Source organism: Dendrobates tinctorius, unplaced genomic scaffold (assembly GCF_039654945.1).
Source record: "Dendrobates tinctorius isolate UK_male_01 unplaced genomic scaffold, ASM3965494v1 ptg000134l, whole genome shotgun sequence".
In the NCBI taxonomy this organism is placed as follows: domain Eukaryota; kingdom Metazoa; phylum Chordata; class Amphibia; order Anura; family Dendrobatidae; genus Dendrobates; species Dendrobates tinctorius.
This window is the reverse complement of record NW_027361802.1, coordinates 19,491,366-19,514,859: the sequence shown is the minus strand read 5'-3', so window position 1 is coordinate 19,514,859 and position 23,494 is coordinate 19,491,366. Positions and strand designations below refer to the sequence as shown.

Here is a 23,494-nt window from a genome sequence, read left to right as displayed (position 1 = left end):
TAAGGAGGCTATTCCGAGCACAAAAGGCGCAGGCCCGAATATATTTTTTAGCATCCTGAGCCCTGTGCGGCCACCAGTAAGACCCGGTCAGGAGTTTTGTGGTCTGCATATAGCCACAGTGACCACCCCTCCTGGACGCGTGTGCCCACACGAGAACCTTCGGCCGAAGGCGGGGAGGAACAAGGGTCTTGCCCGACGGCACAGAATTTGGCCATTGCGGGGCACTGTTGTTCTGAGAAACAGCGTGTTGACAAATATAACCGCAACTGGAGTCTTGTGCCAGACGCGCCTGGAGAATGGCGCGAGACACCTCCATGGGCTCTGGGGGTGGAACCTCTGGCTCGGATAGTTCCAGAGGCTCAAAAAAATTGGGAGCCGAGGTAACCTTCCGTTTGGATTGAGCACGCTCCATACCGCGCTCTGAAAAATGGAGGTCAGTACGGGTGGAAATGGCAATCAGCTCTTCCAAACTTGCAGGAACCTCTCTGGTAGAGAGAGCATCTTTAACATGCTCCGCCAAACCTCTCCAAAACACAGGGATGAGGGCTTTATCGGACCACTCCAGCTCTGAAGCCAGTGTCCGAAAACGGGCGGCATACTGACTAACCGAGAGAGAACCCTGAGTCAAAGCAAGAAGCTGAAGAGAGGTGTCGTGCGTGACCTGTGGACCGAGGAAGACCTGCTTAATAGCTGTTAGAAACTGAGCAGCAGTCCGAACCTCTGGGTGACCACACTCCCATAATGGCGTAGCCCACTCCAACGCCTTGCCCGACAGAAGTGAAACAAACCCCACCTTGGCCCGCTCCATAGGGAATCGCTCAGCCAGTAGCTCCAGCTGAATAGAGCACTGGCTGATGAAACCCCTACAGGAGGCGCCATCGCCAGAAAATTTATCGGGCAACGGGAGGCGGGTAACTGTCGGCGCGAGGGAGGACGTGGACATACGGGAAACCGCGTCTGTGATTGCCTTTACAGCAGCTTCGGTGGATTGTGCAGCGGAGAGAGCCCTCTCAAGAGTGGCCAACCGGCCCTCAAGCTGCCGAATACACTGTAACAGTTGCTGCTGTTCTGCCATCACTAGCCAGACCTTGGCGCTAGAATAATGTTAGGAACGGCGTAACGCACTAAATAAAAATAATAATAAAGTGCGTTCGCCTCTCGGGGTCCACCATGCAGTAGGTGATATAACCGCTGCTAAGTGGTGGCAAGAGCAATATGGCGGAAATGCGCACAGGTTTAAACTTCACCCAGGTGCGCAGAGCAATCTCAGTTAATTCACAGAGATGCCAAATAAGTACAAACACAAAAGACTGAGCCTGTTGAGGTCACAGTACTCAGTAAAAATGCACACACAGTATCAGGTCACAGGAGTAGCCCAAGACGGCGGCACTACGTCCGACTAGACCTACCATGTGCGGAGCATCGCAAATGTGGACGCAAAGGGGCTGCTACTGCAGCATAGCATGAACACTGCCGCTAAACGACAAGGCTAAGGCGCAAGCGCAATGTCGGACGCTAGCAGCTGTGCATGTTGCAGCAGAGGAGCGCTGGTGCTGATTCTAACTCATTCCCTGACCACACGCAATATCAGAGGGAAGGGGTTTTTTAATGAGTCATTCACCAGAATCATACATCCGTCCTCATACACACAGCAGCAAGTAAGTCTATACTAGCACATGGCGGAACAGCCATGTGTGCCTTTTATAGCAGCCGGGACCTTCCGCAAGCTTCCAGATCTCTGAGATGGACCAGTGAGATCTGGAGCGGGACCTGAGCATGTGACTCCCGATCTCCAATGGGAGATCGTCCCATGAGCATGCTCAGTAGGACAGAAGGACTTTGCCTCAGGAGAGATTTGCTGCAAGGCAATCTCTGCAATCTCCTCTGCAGTAGATAAACAGCAGGAGACTGCAGAATGTGAGGGTCTGGATCCCTGCGGAGTAAACGCAGAAATCCGACGCTTAACACATGGTGTGTATCGCACTCAACATGTACCAGAAAAAGCGAAGGAAAGAGTGGTCTCAGGAGATTACAAAGAAAATTATAGACAAACATGTTAAAGGTAAAAGTTATAAGACCATCTCCAAGTAGCTTGATGTTCCTGTGACTACAGTTGCACATATTATTCTGAAATGTAAGCTTCATAGGACTGTAGCCAACCTCCCTTGACATGGCCGTAGGAGGAAAATTGATGACAAAACAAAGAGACAGATGATAAGAATGATAACAAAAAAGCCCAGAATAACTTCTAAACAGATTAATGGTGAACTTCATGCTCAAGGAGCAACAGTGTCAGATCGCACCATCTGTCGTTGTATGAGCCAAAGTGGACTTCATGGGAGATGTCCAATGAGGACACCATTGTTGGAAAAAAAAAATCATAAAAAGGCCAGGCTGGAATATGAAAAACTACATGTTGACAAGCCACAAAGCTTCAGGGAGAATGTCCTATGGACAGATAAGTAAAAAATGGAACTTTTTGGCAAGGCACATCAGCTCTATATTCACATACGGAAAACTGAAGCATATCAAGAAAAGAACACTATTCCTACTATGAAACATGGAGGAGGCTCTGTTATGTTCTGGGGCTACAGGGTGTCTAGAATTTCTTCAAGGTGCAATGAAATCTCAAGACTATCAAAGGATTATAGAAAGAAATGTGCTGCCCAGTGTCAGAAAGCTTGGTCTCAGTCTCAGGTCATGGGTCTTGCAACAGGATAATGACCCAAAACACACAGCTAAAAATGCCCAAGAATGGCTAAGAGGAAAATATTGGACAATTCTGAACTGGCTTATGAGCCCTGACCTTAATCCTATTGGGCATCTTTGGAAAGAGCTGAAACATGCCGTCTAGAAAAGGCAACCTTCAAACACGAGACTACTAGAGCAGATTGCTCTTCAGGAGTGGGCCAAAATACCTGTCGAGAGGTGCAGAAGTCTCATTGACAGTTACAGGAATTGTTGGATTGCAGTGATTGCCTCAAAAGGTTGTGCAACTAAATATTAAATTAAGGGTACCATCATTTCTGTCCAGGCCTATTTCATGAGTTTTATTTTTTTTTCAAATTCTGTGAAAGCATGGTTGGAAAGCAAAGTCTGATTTTAATTTGTTCATGTTCATAGATTTTTTATTTATTATTACTTTTGTCAGATTCAAGATATTTCTGTCACCATTGTGGGTTTTTCTGTCATTAATCGAGGGGTACCAACAATTTTGACCACATGTGTAATTACCAAATCTGTAATTTTTAACATTGCCGAAAATAAGTTGTCATGGAAAACCTTTTTAGCCGACATCTTTTTAGGAAAAAAATCACCATGCTTTGCATCATCCCTCCCTGTAAAAAATGCTACCACTACCAGATGTTGGCAGTAAAACTGTGCAAAATGAAACTCAATATCAACAGTGCATTTTTCTCTCTCTAATCTTTCTTTTTTCTTTCTCTCTCTCTCTGTTCTTTCTTTCTTTTTCTTTCCTCTTTCTTTCTTTTCTTTACTTCTTTCTCTCTCTTCTTTCTCTTTCTCTCTGTTCTTTCTTCCTTTCCCCTCTTTGTCTCTCTGTTCTTTCTTCTTTCTCGCTCTGTTCTTTCTTTCTCTCGCACTCTCCTTTCTTTCTCTGTCTGTTTTCTTTTTTCTCTCTCTGTGTTTTCTCTCTTCCTTAGTGCCAGTCAGTGTGCCCATAATGCCAGCCACTGTGCCCTCAGTACCAGTCAGTGTGATCAGCAGTGCTAAATGGGTGCGGTTGGGCGTGGACATGGGTGTGACTAGTTGCGAAATGGATGTGGCCGGGGCGTGGCCTAAACACGCGCCGCTGTCTTTCTCCCTCTTTCCCTTCTTCAAAAGTTGGGAGGTATAATAGGGGTGGCTGTGACCAGGGGGTCTTGTTGACCAATGGATAGCAGTTTTGCGAGGAATTCTGTCACCGTGCGTACAAAAGGGGACAGTGCTTTGGGAGGAGTACTGTACCTAAAAGCAATAAATAGGACTGAGCTGAAATACTGGGCACAGCTGTGACTACATGTTATATAGTCGTGTTAATCTCATTTCACTTCTTGCAACCTACAAGTGTACAAAGATATTATATAGTCACCATGTGACTAGTGGGCCTGTGTAACTGCAAATGCCAGGGCTGAATTTTAGTCCCACTCCGGCCCTGTGCAACATGCTTTATGCAGGCATTTTATTAGGCATTCTCTCTTAGGGTATGTGCACATGACCTCTTTTAAACATGTGTGGATCAGGTGAATTTTTCAGGAAAAAGACCCTTCAGGATTTGCAGACGTTCTTTGTCCTGATACATCCTTTTTTTTTCTAATTTTTATGTGCTTTTTTTACACTTTGTATTTGTATTGTGTTTTCACAACAGAATTTTGTCAAACGGTGGAATTCACGCATTTTCTATTTTTTTTTTTTTTTTTTTAATATGGATACTTGGATGAATCTGTTATATGTAACTATTCCACCACTCATGGTGTCCTATTCCACCACTCACGGTGTCCTAAAGATACAGTTAATGGCGGCCCAACCACCCTATAGATTCAGTGGCATGCTGGCCTGTCAACATTATGAGTGACAGCCCAGCCACCCAATCTAATCTGGCTGGATTTCCTCAAGGTGCTATCTGTTCTGGGTAATTACCTGGCTGACATTGGTCAGACCATTGCCAGTTGTAGCTTTGCTCACTGGTGTATATGCCTTGTGTTCAGCTATTCATATCTTTATTGCCTGAATTCAGACTTTGCCTTTAAATCATTCTTTTGTATTGCCCCTTTGCCTTTGACATACTCTGTCCTTTGCCACTTGACCTTGAACCTTCTAACCATTCTTCTGCCTTACCCTTTTGCCTTTGACGTGCTCTTCTGGCATTTGACCCCGGACTCCTAGACTTCTTGTCTTATAGCTTGTCTGTGACAAGTGACTCAGTGACACATTATGATTGGCTGTAAACAATTTTTTTTTTTTTTTTGCCAGTATGGATTCTATTCACACTGTTGTGTCTTCTCTCTCTGACTTCCCTCTGGTGATTACTGAAGAAAGTGGAGCTGGTCAGTTTGAGAGTTCTCTTTCTGGGCTCCCTCTGGTGGTTACTGGAGGTAGTGGAGCTGATCTGATTGACAGAGGCTTGCCACCTGATAATGAGGAAGACGATTGGAGATCTGGGGTTTCTGATTGGGATTTAAGACAGCTGACTCCCTATATCCCTGCTGGTGATTTTCTACCTGTGCCTTCTGAGGTCTGATATCTCCTGCTCTTTCCCTGCATGGTTCAGCTATGTGGTTCATTTGCTATTCTGTTTGCATTTGATCTGGTTTTGTTTATCTCTGCTTTGTGCAGATCAGCTAGCTCCGGCTGGGGCTATGCTGAATCACTGCCCATATGTTACTGCATGTGCCAGTTTGTTTTGTCCCCTTTTATATTGGTCTCTTTTTGCTTTGCCTTCAGAATATACCAGAATGCTGATTTAGTGGGGGGCGAAGTCGTGGGACTTCAGTGTTTTTGTGCATCAGACGTGCTGGACTTTTTTGCAGGGTTTTTTGTGTGATTGCAGACAGTGTCTTTCCTTTCCTGTCCTGTCTAGTCAATGTGGGCACCATCGTTTGCTCAGTCTATTTTTCTGCCTGTGTTTGTGTTTTCATCTTGTCTCACCGACAATATATGTTTGGGGGCTATCTATGCCTTTGGGGTCTGCTCCGGGGCAGTTTAGATTTCCCCTTTCTTATTTTAGGCTTAGTTAGCTCTCCAGCTGTGCCGAGGCGTCTAGGATCATCGTAGGTACGCTCCACAGCTACTGCTAGTTGTGTGGACAGGATCAGGGGTCTGCATCCCCTTAGTTACCAACCTCTCTCTGGTTTTCTGTGGCTTAGCCTGGGCCTGCTATCCTCCTCGGTGACCCATTCATAACATCACACCCTTGGTGACCAGGTGGCAGTTCTGACCCTAATGATTCAGGATCTGGCTAAAGAGCACCAGAAGCTTGAATGGCCCTTCCTGATACATTTTCCGGAGAGAAGAATTAGTTTAGAGTATTCAGGGACAGCTGTAAGTTATCTTTTAGCCTGCAACCTCAATCCTTAGGGCAGGGGTCCCCAACCTGTTGCTCGGGAGCCACATGTGGCTCGCGGGTCCATGAATTGTGGCTTGCAACTGTCTGCCAGTTTGGTGCATTAGCGCCAAGTCTAGCAAACAGGTATAAAGAGTACATCTCAAAATGGTGAATTTTGTGAGTAACCCTGCACAGAAATGCAGATCCGGATGCACATTTACTGGTCTTAGGGGTTTAGAGATGTTTTCGGTATTGTACGTTGTAGGATGGTACTACTTGTTAGAGAAGGTGCTCAAAGCTGGATATGACAGTGTGTTGGGAGTCCTTGATGGGAGAATACTGAATGGGGGTATTGTGGGAACCCCTGGATATCGGTATAGCTTTGGTTATCATTATACCTGTGATAGGGGCTTTGGTTGACACTACTTTGAAGGGGGTGGAAGCTGAATGTGGCTCGTGACCCTCCTCTAAGCTGAATGTGGCTCTCAAGGTCAGAAAGGTTGGGGACCACTGCCTTAGGGAATGAGCCCCAGTGGGTAGGAATAATTAGGTCCCTCCTGCGAGGGGGTCCTCAGATTTGCCCATTTTCATTGTCCCTACAAGCCCCAAAATGGATTTTTGTTGATGTCTTTTTTGACACTTTAGGTTTCATTCATGAAGAACCTGACAGATTCCAGGTCACTGAAGCTAAGATCACACCTCTAAGAACTATACTACCGAATTCTGGCAACAGTCTACCAAAGTTCAGTGGATGAGTCCTTCAGGTGCCAATTGTATAGCGGCCTTCCTGATGCTATTAAGGACACTCTGGCTCTTAATGCTCCCCTTGTTCTTTGATGGAGGCCATGACCCAGGCCACATTGATGGACCACAGAATTCATGAGACACGTGGGGAGCAGCAGGGTGCCTTTTATTCTCCCCCGAAGCATGTCCGTTTACCTAAGGTGGAGCCTATTTAGGTTGGAGTTGCCTTTTCTCATGCTGTGGAGAGATAATGTAGACACAATCTTGGTCTCTGTCTATACTGTGGTTTCGTTGAACATGGACTGTTCATCTCTCCCTCAAGCAAGCAAGTTATCAGGAAATGTCTAACGCTGGGTGATTGTCAAAGGGGTTACCCAGATTTCCAGGTACCCTTTTTCTCCTCCAATGAAGTAAAGCTAAATACACTTTTGTCCTTCAAGAACCAGGTATTATCAGCGTTGGCCTTTATTGATGGTGGGTCTGCAGCTAACTTTGATTCCAGACTGATTCTGAAATTAGGACTAGTGACAGTTAGTTTGGATAAACCCATTCAAAATTTTGCTGTTGAAAAGACTCCGCTACTTCCTTCAGAATTTTGACAGACGAGTATCTGTGGAATTCACTCATTTCCTGTTTTGCTTTTTGGACAATTTACCTGCTGTGGTGATACTGTAGTTTCCATGGTTGCTTATTGCTTATTCTCAATCCTGTTATTGATTGGTGTCAGAAGGAAAATAAGCGGAAACCCAATTGTTATAAGAAATGTCTAGGTTTGGTACAAATATGCTCCGCTAGTCTGGAGGGTCTGCCGGAATGCCTGAAAGACTTTGAAGATGTGTTTTCAGAAAAAGCGGCAGAGATACTTGCTCCCTATTTTCCCTGATGATCGTGCTATTAATCTTGTCCCTAATGCCGAATTACCTAAAGCTCGTCTCTACAATTTGTCTAGGCCTGAATGTACCACATAAAAAATTCTGTGAATGAAAGTTTACATAAGGGTCATATCTGTCCTTCCTCCTCCCCAGTAGCTGCTGGATTTTTCTTTGTTAAAAAGAAAGATGGTGGCCAAGTCTTTGCCTTTACCCGAGAACTGAACAAAGTCACATAACCACTTCCACTCAACCCTCACCTATATAACAAGCTTATGGGGGCAAAGTAGTTTCCAAATCTTTATCTTAGAGTGGGCTTATAACTTGCTAAGCATCCGGAAGAGTGATGAGTGGAAAACATCTGATAGTTTATTTGAAAACCTTGTCATGCCATTTTAGTTAAGCAAAGTGCCAGCAGTATTTTAAAACTTTAGAAATTATATTTTTTCTGACTCCATTGGGAGATTTATTGTGATTTATGCTGGTTTCACATTTACATTGGGCAGAGCTGTGGAGGGCTGCGTACTTCCTCTATTAAGCCCTGCCCACTGCCACACCTCTTCCATTCAGCTCCGCCTGCGTCTGCATGCATCATGCGTACCTATCTTTTAACATTGGGTACGCAGGCCATGTGGATGTATGCGGATGCATGTTGCATTTTGTTGCAGTTGGCGGGCACGTCAAAACAACGCATGCGGACGCATCCGCATACATCCGCATGGCCTGCGTACCAAATGTTAAAGATAGGGACGCATGCAGACGTAGGGGGAGCTGAATGGAAGAGGTGTGGCAGTGGGCGGGGCTTAACAGAGGAAGTACGCAGCCCTCTGCAGCTTTGCCCAACACAAATGTGAAATGTGAAACCAGCCTCACCTTGATGATGATTTTTTTTTTTTTGGCCTGATTTGAACTTTCACCAGGAACATGTCCATGTAGTATTACAAAGTTTGCGGTAAAATTCTTGGTTTACTAAATTTGAAAAATGTATTTTTTCTGTTCTTGAAATTTCGTTGCTGGGCTACATCTGATCAGCTGAGGGATTTAAGATGGATCCTGGGGAGGTGCAAGCCATAATAGACTGGGCCATACCTAGGGACTTTAAAGCATTGCAATGTTTTCCAGGATTCGCCAACTATTATGGAAAATTAATTAGGATTTTTTTTATCAGATTTCTAAACCTCTTACTTACCTCACACATAAGGGGGCATATCTCAAGGTTTGGTTACAGGACGCTATCTGGGCTTTTGAAAAACTGAAAGAATGCTTTATTTCTACTCATGTTCTAATCCATCCCGATCGTCAGGAATCATTCATTGTGGTGTTGGATGCTTCAGAGATTGGGGTAGGGCCGTTTCATGCTACAGTTCCAAAACTCTGACTAGTGTGCGGTCATGTGCATTTTCTTAAGAAAATTTTCGACAGCTGAATGAAATTATGATGTTGGGAATCGTGAATTACTCACTATTTAAATTAGCCTTTGAGAAATAAAGGCATTTTTGGAAGGGGGGTTTCATCAAATCACTGTGGTCACTGACCATAAGAATTTAGCTTACATTGAATCAGCTAAATGGCTAACACATAAACAGTCCAGATCGCCCTTATTTTTCTCTAGATTCAATTTCGCTATCTCATTCATGTCGAGGTCCCAGAGTGTGAAGTCTGGCGCATTATCACAAAGACTTAATTAAGTTTCTCCTCCAGAAACTGAAATCTGAAAAACTGAAATCCTTCATTTTCTTTCAGGGCATTGTGGTGTCTGTGGTACCCTAGGAGTTAGAAGCAGAGATTCATAAAGACCAGTCATTTTCTCCTTCCATTATTTCAGGATTCAAATTAATTGCACCTGTGTACCTTAGATTGCATCTGTTGCAGAAGTTTCATGACTCTATCTTGAGTGATCATCCTTAGGCCTCAGCTATGCAAAAAGCTATTGCTAGGCTCTTTTGGTGACTGTCCGTGAATAATGATATTAAAGATTTTGTATCCGCTTGTGAAATTTGCGCACGCGCTAAAGACTGTCTCAACTAGATTGACAGGGAATTGGCTCCATTGCCAATTTCAGAAAGACCATGGACTTAACTACCCATGGATTACATCACTGATTTGCCACGGTCGAGTGAGAAAACTGTTATTTGCGCTCATTTTATTCCTTTGTCAGGGTTACTGAATGCAGAGACACCCTCTAGGTTAATTATTTGTGATGTTGTGAGATTGCATGGAATTCCTCTTAACATTGTGTCCGATAGAGGAATCTGCAAATTCTGTAGAGCTTTTTGTAAGAAACTGGGGATTGACTTGTCGTCATTTTCATCTGGCTATCACCCTGAACCCAATGGTCAGACACAAAGGACAGGTCACTCTTTGGAACAAATTTTAAGGTGTTTTGTTACAGCTCAGCAGGAGCACTGGTCCTCATTCCTTCCTCTGACCCAACTGTGAAAGGTGAATTCAGCCAATCAGTCCATTGGATCCTTCCCTTTTCTTTGTAATTATGGTTTTCATCCCCATTTGGGTGATTTCTCTAGGATAAGTTCTGAATATCCTGGGGTGGGTGGGGTGGAGGGTACCATACAGAAAGTCTGGGAAGTCTGGAGGGAGGTTAAAAAGAATATTGGCTGCTCAGGTTCACTAAAAACGGAAGTCCAATAGAAAACATTCAGTGGATCCTTTCCTTAAAGTTGGTGATTAAGGTTTGATTGTCATCCAAAAATATTGAACTTAAGGCACTGTCAGCAAAGTTGGATCCTAAACTCATTTATCATCTGTCTCATCACCACCTTCTCCAGTTTCTGTTGATGGAGATTTGCAGTACGAGGTGCAGAGGATTGTGGATTCTCGGGGGTCTGAAATTCCCTCCAATATCTTAACCATTGGAAAGCATGCAGACCCGAGGAGAAATCCTGGATATTGGCTTGATCTCTGAAGGCGGATCGTTTGGTCAGAGCCTTCAATTTTAGATTTCCTGGGAAACTTGAGGACCAGTGGTCCCCCTAGAAGAGGGGGTAATGTCACTATTCCACCACTCGGTGTCCTAGGGACACAATGAGTGACCGCTCAGCCAACCTATGGGATCAGGGACATGCTGGGCATTGATGGGCGAACCCAAACAGTAAAATTCGGGGTCCATACCGAACACTTAGTGTCTGTGCAGAGACACTGAGCACTGACTTCTCCAGGATGTCCGTGTTACTTTTCGGGTTCGGCAGCCTGAACATCAGCTTTTTCCCATGCTGACATTTGTGTGACAGCGCGAGAAACACCCGCAGCTCTGATCGGCGCTAAGTTTACTGCCTGTCAGAGCGCTGCAGTTGCTATGATGTTGGGTCGCCCTCCCAGGGCTGTGGGGTACTCGGTACCGGGCCGGTCTCTCAGAAGGGAATGTCACAGCAGTGGTGACCCGGTCCGTGGCCCTGGGCGCCCAATGTAAAAAAGGGGGTTGAATGGTGGAATCTAGTCGATTAAATGAATAGTTCGTGACGCCACCTGTGGTGTTCGGCAAGGGAGATGTTAATCCGACGCTGCATGCAGATCCTCTGGGACTGATGGTATGGCGCAGCAAGGATGTTATAGCTCCCCACAGGTGGAGCTGTAGTCCCAGGTCAGTGTGGATGAATATTGTGGGAAGGGTGCAGTGGTAAGCACAGGGATGTAGTGGTGCCGGAAAGGTAGCAGGAAGGAGGCAAGGACACAACAGGGTGCAGTTTCTTTACCTTTACTTGGCAAACGCAGTCCAGGGTCCTGATTACAGATGGTACAAGGGCAGGCTAGCCTGGAAGCAATTCAGGGATCTCTCTCTCTCAGCAGATGAGTTGTGTAGTCTCCTTCCTAGTGCTCACTTGAGGGACATCCAGTACTGAGTTACACTGACGTTCCTCCTTATTATCGTTTCTCGGAATACCTCGTATGGCAGACAGCTGTAGCCGCTATTTCTCTCTTGGCTCACACCGTGCTGTTGTGCCTCCGAGTCTTAGGTGGGAGTCGAGTATTTACAACTTCCTACTCCTCTGGTGTCTGCTGCAGGACCATTAGTATCCATACAACCATGGAGACCAGGCTCCAGTTCATGCGCTGTCACTGGAGATGAGCCTTTACTCTCTGCTCGATCTCCCAGCTCCTCCATTTCTGCACACTTCACCCTCCTCACACTAACTAACTGTTCCCTTCCTGGCCCTCAGAGAGCACTCCTCCCCCAATCCTGGTTCAGAGCTCCCTCTGTTGGCCTGGAGTGGGTACTGTGTTGCATGTATAGATAAACTGCTGGAGAAACCCTTCTTGCTTCCAAGCATGACATCACCCTCCCTGGAGGAAGGCAATGCCATTGTGGCAACCATACCCCTGGGGGCGCCACAATGTCAAATGACAGCATGTGAGCCAGCAGCTCTGACTGGCGTTAAAAAGGTTACTGCCGGTCACAGGTGTCAGGTGATGAGCGCCCTACTGTCATTATCCTACACCTGTTCTCGCCCCCATTACTAACCCCATAGTCATATTGTAAAAAGTACACAGTCAGAATAAAGTCCTTTAATTTAAGTGTCTGCAAATGGAGATTCTGGCTTGGCTTTTATCCTAAGTCATGTAACTAGGCTCGTTAAAGGGTCAACATTGACTTTTAGGATTGCTACCTCCAATAGGTGGCACTAGAGTTCTAGTCCTCTTCCTCTCTGAAGAGACAATTTGCATAATTAGCATATTTCCCAGAGGAGCATTGCGGCTTTAAGTCTCCTCACCTCGACATGCTTAGCATGTTATTCTCTGCAAGGAGAAATGATACTTCTTGGATATCGGTCAGACGCCTCTCTCACAGCCAAACCAGATCTTCTCCCACTTTGCACTGATGAGGGGCAGTACCCCGAAACACAGTGTCTGCAAATGGAGATTCTGGCTTGGCTTTTATCCTAAGTCATGTAACTAGGCTCGTTAAAGGGTCAACATTGACTTTTAGGATTGCTATCTCCAATAGGTGGCACTAGAGTTCTAGTCCTCTTCCTCTCTGAAGAGACAATTTGCATAATTAGCATATTTCCCAGAGGAGCATTGCGGCTTTAAGTCTCCTCACCTCGACATGCTTAGCATGTTATTCTCCGCAAGGAGAAATGATACTTCTTGGATATCGGTCAGACGCCTCTCTCACAGCCAAACCAGACCTTCTCCCACTTTGCACTGATGAGGGACACAGTGTCTGCAAATGGAGATTCTGGCTTGGCTTTTATCCTAAGTCATGTAACTAGGCTCGTTAAAGGGTCAACATTGACTTTTAGGATTGCTACCTCCAATAGGTGGCACTAGAGTTCTAGTCCTCTTCCTCTCTGAAGAGACAATTTGCATAATTAGTTTAATTTAAAGAAAAACAGAGACTCCTTTTATCTAATACTAGATTATGGCCCGATGCTACCGCATCGGGAGGATGCGATAGCATCACACCTCTTGCCATGTTAACCCTCAACACACACACTCCTCTCACGTTTCACCATCTCCACTCACTCTTTCACTCCACATACGACCCCTTCTCTCACTCCATCTCTCATACTCACGCCGTCATCGCCGCTGCTCCACGATCCCCGACATTTTCTTCCGCCGGCGCCATCCTGGATCCAGAAGTTGTCCACGCCGGCGACATGTTCTTGCGGCGACGCCATCTTGAGTATCGCGAAATCCCGCGATAGTCAAGATGGCGTCACCGCAAGAACATGTTGCCGGCGTGGAGGACGTCGGGATCCAAAATGGCGTCGGCGAAATCTCGCGAGTTTTCGCCGACGCCATTTTGGATCCCGACGTCGTCCTCGCCGGAGACATATTGTTGCGGCGACGCCATCTTGAATATCGCGAGATTTCGCCGATCCAAAATAGCGTCGCCGCAGGAACATGTCGCTGGCGTGGATGCCGTCGGGATCCAAAATGGCGTCGGCGAAATCTCGCGAGATTTCGCCGACGTCATTTTGGATCCCAACGTCCTCCACGCCGGCGACATATTCTTGCGGCGACGCCATCTTGACTATCGCGGGATTTCGCCGATCCAAAATGGCGTCGCCGCAAGAACATGTCGCTGGCGTGGAGGACGTCTGGATCCAGGATGGCGCCGGCGGAAGAAGATGTCGGGGATCGTGGATCAGCAGCGATGACGGCGTGAGTATGAGAGACGGAGTGAGAGAAAGGGTCGTATGTGGAGTGAAAGAGTGAGTGGAGATGGTGAAAGGTTAGAGGAGTGTGTGTGTTGAGGGTTAACATGGAAAGAGGTGTGCGGTGACGTCACCGGTTACAACTGGACGGAAGTTGTTACAACCGGAAGCTGCTTAGGGCAATTATTATTATAGATATATAAAGCTCAAGTGTGTGTATGTATGTATGTATGTCCGGGATTGGCATCCGCACCGTCGCAGCTACAGCCACAAAATTTGGCACAGTCACACGTTTGGACCCCGAGAGTGTCCTAGGCTATGTTGTGAGGCGAAATTTTAACCCTGCGTGTTCCAATTCACCAAACAATTTTGCCCCTATCTACATAATGGGGAAAAAGTGTGTGTGTATCAAGCCCCGACCCTCATTATGATGTCATAATGGTTGCCATGGCGACGCTGGTGTCATCATAGGTTGCAAGCCCCGCCGCTCATTATGATGTCATAATGGTTGACTATGGGATGGAGGATGTGTGTTGGGTATATGCGCACTGGACTATGGGATGGAGGATATGTATGACGGGTATATGGGCACGGGACTATGGTATGGAGGATGTGTGATGGGTATATGGGCACTGGACTATGGGATGGAGGATATGTATGATGGGTATATGGGCAAGGGACTATGGGATGGCGAATATGTATGATGGGTATATGGGCATGGGACTATGGGATGGAGGATGTGTGATGGGTATATGGGCATGGGACTATGGGATGGAGGATGTGTGATGGGTATATGGGCACTCGACTATGGGATGGAGGATATGTATGATGGGTATATGGGCACGGGCCTATGGGATCGTGGATATGTATGATGGGTATATGGGCACGGGACTAAGGGATGGAGGATAATTATAATTTGCTATAACTAACCACAGTTAATTACTATGCCCGGGCAGCACCGGGCTTTTCAGCTAGTTTTAAATAAAAACTCCTCACTCACTTTTACCCATTTATTCACAAAAAATAAAGCAAAGCTATACACACCTTTGCACTGATAATCCATTAATGCCTATGTCCCACTGTAAAAGACAAAAAATAATAAAAACACCATATTCCTTACCTGTCCGACAATAATCCTCTAATGGCCATGTCCCACGATGATCCGGATGGTTTGTAGAGCAGTCACATCAGTGATGCAACCGCTCTCTACGCTAGCCGGAACACAATAAGCAGAGCGCTAGAAGCTCTGCCTGTGACTGATGGTAATCTCATTGACGTCACCACCAATCACAGGTAGGCTGTGCTCCCGCTCTGCTCAGCATGTTCCAGCTGGAGTGAAGAGTGGTTGCATCACTGATGTGACTGCTCTCCAAACCATTCAGATTGTCATGGAACAGATATGGATAATCTTCTAATAGGAAAAATAAAGATGTGGTATTTTTATTAATTTTAATTATTTAAACTAAATGGGTAAAAGAGGGTGGGGCGTATTATTTCAAACAAAGGACTTTATTCTTGCTGTGTCTTTATTAGAATCTTACTATGGGGTAAGCAATGGGGGGCGTCTTATAGACGCCTTTCCATTACTAACCTGTGGGTTTGTTGTCAGCTTACTTACAAAGCTTACATCAACTCCACAAATATCACCTCACTTTCCACTGCACCAGAGGGAGTGGGAAGAGCTGGGCAAAGTGCCAGAATTAGTGCATCTAATAGATGCACCTTGTCAGGGGTGACTGGAGGCTGCTATTTTTATGCTGGAGGTAGCCAATATCCATGGCCTCTTACCAGTCTGAGAATACCAGCCTCCAGCTGTCTGCCTTAGCTTGGCTGGTTTTCAAAAATGGGGGGGTAAGCTACACCATTTTGTTTAGTTATTTATTTAAATAATTTAACAAAACAGCGTGGGACAACTCTATTTTTGAAAGCCAGCGAAGATAAAGCTGACAGCCCACAACTGTTGGTTTTGTCTGCGCTGGTTTCAAGAATAGAGGGGACTGAAAGTAATTTTTTAAATAATTATTATTTATTGCACAGGCGCCGGTGAATACTTCCATCATCCACCTGCTCTCACTGCTATCAGCGAGACCAGGCGTAGGAAGATGAGTAGTACCCTCATCAGACTCCTGTGACTGACCTTTGTACTGCCGTTCAAAGCTGCTGGCTCTTGCACACTGTCCTCTGTATGACAGCGGGAGAATCGCAGCACTATGAGCAGCGGTAAAGAACTTACCACCAATCAGAGCAAATGTTTTTTCGTGCTGTCAGACAGATGACAGCATGGGAAAACACCCAATGTCTGGGCCCTCCTTTCATTTGAATGGGTTCGGGTACCGTTCTGGTAGCCGAATCAAACTTTTTTTAATATGTTTTGGATGAACCCGCCTGACTCAAACATCCACAGGTTCGCCCATCTCTAATGCTGCGCTGTCAGTATTGTGAGTGACAACCCATCCACCCAATCTGGCTGGGTTTGCTGGGTTTCCTTCATACAGTTGTGTTGAAAAGTTTACATACATTTCTTTCTTGGCCTTTTTTCAGAGAATATGAATGATAACACCAAAAATTTTTCTCCACTCATGGTTAGTGGTTGGGTGAAGCCATTTATTGTCAAACTACTGTGTTTTCTCTTTTTAAATCATAATGACAGCCCAAAACATCCAAATGACCCTGATCAGAAGTTCACATACCCTGGTGATTTTGACCTGATAACATGCATAGAAGTTGACACAAATGGGTTTGAATGGCTACAAAAGGTAACATCCTCATCTGTAACCTGTTTGCTTGTAATCAGTGTGTGTCCACAAAAGCTGAGAGATATTCTGGAGTGAGACAGACTCTTGCATCTTTCATCTAGCCACTGACGTTTATGGATTGTGAGTCATGGGGAATGCAAAAGAATTGTCAACGGATCTACGGGAAAAGGTAGTTGAACTATATAAAATAGGATAGGGATACAAAAAGATATCCAAGGAATTGATAATGCCAGTCAACATCGTTCAACCTGCGAGTAACAAATGGGAAATCAGGGGCTCTGTTAAAACAAAACCACGGTCAGGTAAACCAACAAAAATTTTGTCCACAACTGCCAAGAAAATTGTTTGGGATGCAAAGAAAGACCCACAAATAACATCAGCTGAAGTACAGGACTCTCTGAAAACTAGCGGTGTGGCTGTTTCAAGATGCACAATAAGGAGGCTCTTGAAGAAAAATGGGCTATATGGTCAAGTCGCCAGAAGAAAGCCATTACTGCCTACAATACACAAAATGGCACAGAGAAAAGCCTCAAAAGTTCTGGAGCAAGGTAAATTGGGGTGATGAGACCAAAATTGAAGTTTTTAGGTACAACCATAAACGTTATGATTGGAGAGAGGTCAAAAAGGCCTATGATGAAAGGAACACCATTCTTACTGTAAAGCATGGAGGTGGATCGCTGATGTTTAGGGCATGTGTGAGTTACAAAGGAACAGGAAACTTGGTCAAAGTTGAAAGAAAGATGAATGCAGCACATTATCAGCAAATACTGGAGGCAAATTTGCACTAATCATTCCGGAAGCTGCACATGGGACGTACTTGGATGTTCCAACATGACGACAATCCAAAACACAAGGCCAAGCCGACCTATCATTTGCTATAGCAGAATAAAAATGTTCCGGAGTGGCTATCTCAGTCTCCTGACCTCAATATCATTGAGCCACTCTGGGGAGATCTCAAGCACACAGTTCATGCTAGACAACCCAGGAATTTACAGGAACTGGAGGCTTTTTGCCAAGAAGAGTGGGCAGCTTTACCATTTGAGAAAATGAAGAACCTCATCCACAACTACCACAAAAGACTTCAAGCTGTCATTGATGTTAGAGGGGACAATACACGGTATTAAGAAATGGGGTATGTGAATTTTTGATCAGGGTCATTTGGATGTTTTGGGTTGTTATGATTTGAAAAGAGAAAACACAGTAGTTTGACAATTAATGGCTTCACCCAACCACTAACCATGAGTGGCGAAAAAGTTTTGGTGTTATCATTCAGATTGTCTGAAAAAAGGCCAAGAAAGCAAAAATTCTGCAGGGGTATGTAAACTAAATTCTGCAGGGGTATGTAAACTTTTAAGCACAACTGTATGTCATCCGTTCTGGCTGATTGTCAGCCAGCCAAATAGCGAGGTATTGGTCAGACTAGCTAAGCTCTGTGAATTGCGTGCCTTGTGCTCTGTGTTCAGTTATTCAGATCTTTGTTGCCTGACCTCATAAATTGCCTTTTGACCATTTGTTAATATTGCCCCTTTGATTTTGATGTACTCTGAACTCCTTTGCTGTCTGACTTCAGACTTTGCCTTTTGACCATTGTTTTGCCTTTCCCTTTTGCCGTTGACGTGCTCTCCTGGTATCTGACCCTGGCTACTTGACGTCTTTGTGTCACGGCTTGTCTGTGAGTAGTAACTCAGCATCACATTAGCACAGAAAAATGGAAAACTGATGTAAAATGTATGTCTTCCATTATTAATCCATTCTTTATAGATCCCCCACAGACTTGAATTAGCTGCATCTGATCTGCAAAAACAGATGAGAATAGTACATTCTGTGAGTTTAAGGGAACGGACACATAGTTCATTTAACAAATATGTATGTTTGAATAGTTTCATTAAATACTTACTAGTCCAGCCTTAAATAAAAGAGCCACCTTTACAGAATGCAGCATTCGTGTTGCACAAGGTGGCTCTTATACTTAAAAACGCCTGGGGGGGTGACAGGTTCCCTTTAAATGACTGCCAATCAGCTTTCATTTTATGACCTGTTTAAAAAGGCTCACCACACTTCCATGCATAGGACTTGCTATTATCGGCAGCAGATCACCTAGTTACACTGGATGATGTGCTACCAAGATTAGTGATTTTTCAGTAAGCTTAATGGGTTTTGTCAACTCTGGGAAAAGAAGTCTGCAGGCGTTTCATGTGACTACACACCGTCACAGTTTGGCAGTCTGCAATATACACACTGTCATGATTCCTCTATGTTCCCCTTGCAGGTAGGAGCTCACATGTCGGCATATGAGATTTGTAGATCTATGGTCACATGCCGACTAGTCTCATACAGCTTCACTCGTTTGTTTCTAGTGAAAGAACTGGATGAGACTAGTCGGGACGTGTTCATAAGTATGCAAAGCTCACATGCCGACCTGTGACTTACCACTTGCATGGGAAATTTAAGGGAATCGTGACAGCATGCACATTGGACATTGTCTTGACTTAACTTCTGAGACTGGGCAAAATCATTTTACCTGACAAATGAAAGTTATTGCTAACCTGTTTAGACGGACAAAAAGGAGGCGTCCTTGGAAACACATTCTTAATTATCTGCCAGTGTAAATGGGACTTAAAAACTATCAGTACCATGGTACATATATGGCCCACAGTCTAATGATGGCTAGTAACAACAACCAGCATCTCCTTACCATTGCTAAGGATGTACTGGGAGTTGTAGATTCATGCAAAACAATTGTTTATGGGGCTGATCTGACATTGCATTTGATCTTTGTACTAAGGCTGGTTTCACACTTGCGTTTTTTTGCGCTGTTTTTTAGCGCAAAAAACCGCATGCATTTTTTCCCCTATACTTTAACATGGGTGCGCATACACATGCGCTTGTACGCGTTAGTATGCGCATGCTTTTTTTATAGTGTGCGCTCGGGCGCACAAAATGCATCCTGTTGCATTTTTTGTGCGTCCGACTTGCCCCCCAAAAACGCATTTTTTTTCAGCAAAACACCCATTATAGTCTATGGGTGCGCATTGTAATGCGTACGTATGCGCAAAAAACATGCGTTTTTTTAAACAAACGCACCAAAACCCGCAAAAAAACGCACACTTGATGCGTTTTTTCATGCGTTTGTGTGCGCAAAAAACGTGCAGCAAAAAAACGCAAGTGTAAAAGTAGCCTAAGCTTGGTGATATAGTCATGTGCTGATGGTGGTTCTGGTGATGTGTTTATGTACTGATGGTGGTTCTGGTGATGTATTCATGTAATGATGGTGGTACTGGTGATGTATTTTCTGATGGTGGTTTTGTTGATCTGTTCATGTACTGATGGTGAATCTGGTGATGAATTCATGTACTGATGGTAGTTTTAGTTATGTATTCATGTACTGATAGTGGTTCTGGTGATGCATTTATCTACTGATGGTGCTAATGGTGATATATTCATCTACTGGTGGTGCTTCTGTTGATGTATTCATGTACTGATGTTCGGTCTGGTGATGCATTGATGTGGTGATGATGGTATTGGTGATGAATACAGCACCTTAAGCATCACTTCATGAATACATCAACAGAGTCATCAGTAGTGCATGCATACAGCACCTGAACAACCATCACTACATGAATATAATTTCAGAGTCCTACAATCCTTTAGTCTCTGACCAAAACCTTTTCCTTGCCCTCTGTGCTTTTTTTTACTTAGTGTAAGGGAACCTGAAGTGCGGGTTTCAAATCTGCAATCTGTAAATTTCTCTTGCAGGTACGCTGAGTTTTATGTGCAGGCTTTTCCCGCAGACTTAAATTAACATGTGGAAAGTTAAAAAATGCACATGCAGTTCTACTGCATTTCTGCAGCAGAAACACACCAAAACTACGTATTTAATGTGCATCTGACTGTATCAATATACAGTTAGGTCCATATATATTTGGACAGAGACAACATTTTTCTAATTTTGGTTCTAGACATTACCACAATGAATTTTAAACAAAACAATTCAGATGCAGTTGAAGTTCAGACTTTCAGCTTTCATTTGAGGGTATCCACATTAAAATTGGATGAATGGTTTAGGAGTTTCAGCTCCTTAACATGTGCCACCCTGTTTTTAAAGGTACCAAAAGTAATTGGACAGATTAAATAATTGTTAAAAAAAAAAGGTTCATTTCTAGTACTTGGTTGAAAACCCTTTGTTGGCAATGACTGCCTGAAGTCTTGAACTCATGGGCATCACCAGACGCTGTGTTTCCTCCTTTTTGATGCTCTGCCAGGCCTTCACTGCGGTGATTTTCAGTTGCTGTTTGTTTGTGGGCCTTTCTGTCTGAAGTTTAGTCTTTAACAAGTGAAATGCATGCTCAATTGGGTTGAGATCAGGTGACTGACTTGGCCATTCAAGAATATTCCACTTCTTTGCTTTAATAAACTCCTGGGTTGCTTTGGCTTCATGTTTTGGGTCATTGTCCATCTGTAGTATGAAACGACGACCAATCAGTTTGGCTGGATCTGAGCACACAGTATGGCTCTGAATACCTCAGAATTCATTAGGCTACTTCTGTTCTGTGTCACATCATCAATAAACACTAGTGACCCAGTGCCACTGGCAGCCATGCATGCCCAAGCCATCACACTGCCTCCGCCGTGTTTTACAGATGATGTGGTATGCTTTGGATCATGAGCTGTACCACGCCTTCGCCATACTTTTCTCTTTCCATCAATCTGATAGAGGTTGATCTTGGTTTCATCTGTCCAAACAATGTTCTTCCAGAACTGTGCTGGCTTTTTTAGATGTTTTTTTTAGCAAAGTCCAGTCTAGCCTTTTTATTCTTGATGCTTATGAGTGACTTGCACTGTGCAGTGAACCCTCTGTATTTACTTTCATGCAGTCTTCTCTTTATGGTAGATTTGGATATTGTTACGCCTACCTCCTGGAGAGTGTTGTTCACTTGGTTGGCTGTTGTGAAGGGGTTTCTCTTCACCATGGAGACTATTCTGCGATCATCCACCACTGTTGTCTTCCGTGGGCGCCCAAGTCTTTTTGCATTGATGAGTTCACCAGTGCTAGCTTTCTTTCTCAGGATGTACCAAACTGTAGATTTTGCCACTCCTAATGTTGTAGCAATTTCTCGGATGGGTTTTTCTGTTTTTGCAGCTTAATGATGGCTTGTTTCACCTGCATGGAGAGCTCCTTTGACCGCATGTTTCCTTCACAGCAAAACCTTCCAAATGCAAGCACCACACCTCAAATCAACTCCAGGCCTTTTATCTGCTTAATTGAGAATGACATAACGAAGGTATTGCCCACACCTGTCCATGAAATAGCCTTGGAGTCAATTGTCCATTCACTTTTGGTGGCACATGTTAAGGAGCTGAAACTCCTAAACCCTTCATCCAATTTTAATGTGGATACCCTCAAATGAAAGCTGAATGTCTGAACTTCAACTGCATCTGAATTGTTTTGTTTAAAATTCATTGTGGTAATGTCTAGAACCAAAATTAGAAAAATGTTGTCTCTGTTCAAATATATATGGACATAACTGTATTTTCGTCAAAGCCAAATGCCATGAATTAATGAAAACAAAGCCGCTTTATTTAAAACATTACATACCAAAAAGAGACAGGAAATGCAGCTTCAAAAAAGATGCATGTAAAAAAATGCTCTCAAACACGAGTAACCTAATTTAGATAATAAGTGCAGAAAATCTGGAACGTCAAAAACTCGCCAAAAGCTCATTATGGGAATATAAGCTAAAAAGGCATAAAAGATGAACAATAAATTATATGTAGCCCAAAATACTGCGGAAAAACCTACAAAATGGCCATCTTAGTGTGCGTTTTGGCTTTTGAAACACATACAGCTCTAGCAAAAATTAAGAGACCACTTCCAAATGTTCACTTTGTCTGATTTTTCTCTTTATAGGTATATTTTTGAGTGAAATGTAAATTGATCTTTCAGTCTACAAACTTCTGACAACATGTCTCCGAATTTCCAATCAATAAATTTTGTATTTTTTTTTGACAAAGAAAAATAGTCAAAATTAAAAAATAACCGTGCTTTCAGATCTTTAATAATGCAAAGAAAACAAGTTCATAATCATTTAGAAACAACAATACTAATGTTTTAACTCGGGAAGAGTTTTGAAATCAATATTTTGTGGAATAACCATGATTTTTAGTCACAGCTTTCATGTGTCTTGGCATGCTTGCCCCCAGTCTTTCACACTGCTTCTGGCGCAAACATTTAAGCAGTTTTTCTTTGTTTGATGGCTTGTGACTATCCATCATCCTCTTGATTACATTCCAGAGGTTTTCAGTGGGGTTCAGGTCTGGAGAATTGGCTGCCCATGACAGGGTTTTTGATCTGGTGGTCTCTTAGTTTTTTCCAGAGCTGTATATAAAACTTAAAAAAAAAAATTATTTATTATATTTAGCCAGCCCCATCAATGCTCAAAGTATAGTGGTCTTTTAGGGGTTAAGATGGCAAGCATAGTATGTGTAAATCATAAAGGATAGATATCCCAATAAACTGAATATCTTAAACATTTGTGATCACTTACACTGTAGATGGCTACATTTTATGTCAATGTTATTTGTGCATCATAGTTGCCATAATTTCCACCTGATCAGAAATAATCATTTTACACCATAACCATCAGTAAGTGTATATTTTGTATCCCTTAAACTTCTTGGAATGACATTTCAGAGAAAATCCCCCCTTCCCCATAGCTGGGATTTTCAGCTTTCCTGTAAGTTTCAGAACTTAAACAGAATCCACAATGTAATTACACAAAGTTCCACTCTTCTTTCCAGAGGGATTTGCTGATCACTATAACATTTGACACTTTTTTTTTTCCTATAGGTCAAGAGGTATGGTGTTCGGACCAGCCAATTTAGGAGAAGATGCTCTTACAAACTATGTTTCCAAACACTGCTGCAACTCTTGCTGTCGGAAACTCAAACTTCCTGGTGTGTATTATC

At 43.8% G+C, this 23,494-nt stretch overlaps 1 protein-coding gene across 1 annotated transcript in view; it reads left to right on the top strand.

Annotated features, from left to right (window-relative positions):
• The window catches only part of TRPM6 (transient receptor potential cation channel subfamily M member 6), a 278,440-nt gene that overhangs the window by 231,205 nt on the left and 23,741 nt on the right, over positions 1-23,494 (top strand). Inside the window, exon 38 of the mRNA XM_073543757.1 lies at positions 23,376-23,482. Within this exon, the coding sequence (XP_073399858.1) occupies positions 23,376-23,482 (107 nt within the window). The remainder of the gene's footprint in view (positions 1-23,375; positions 23,483-23,494) is intronic.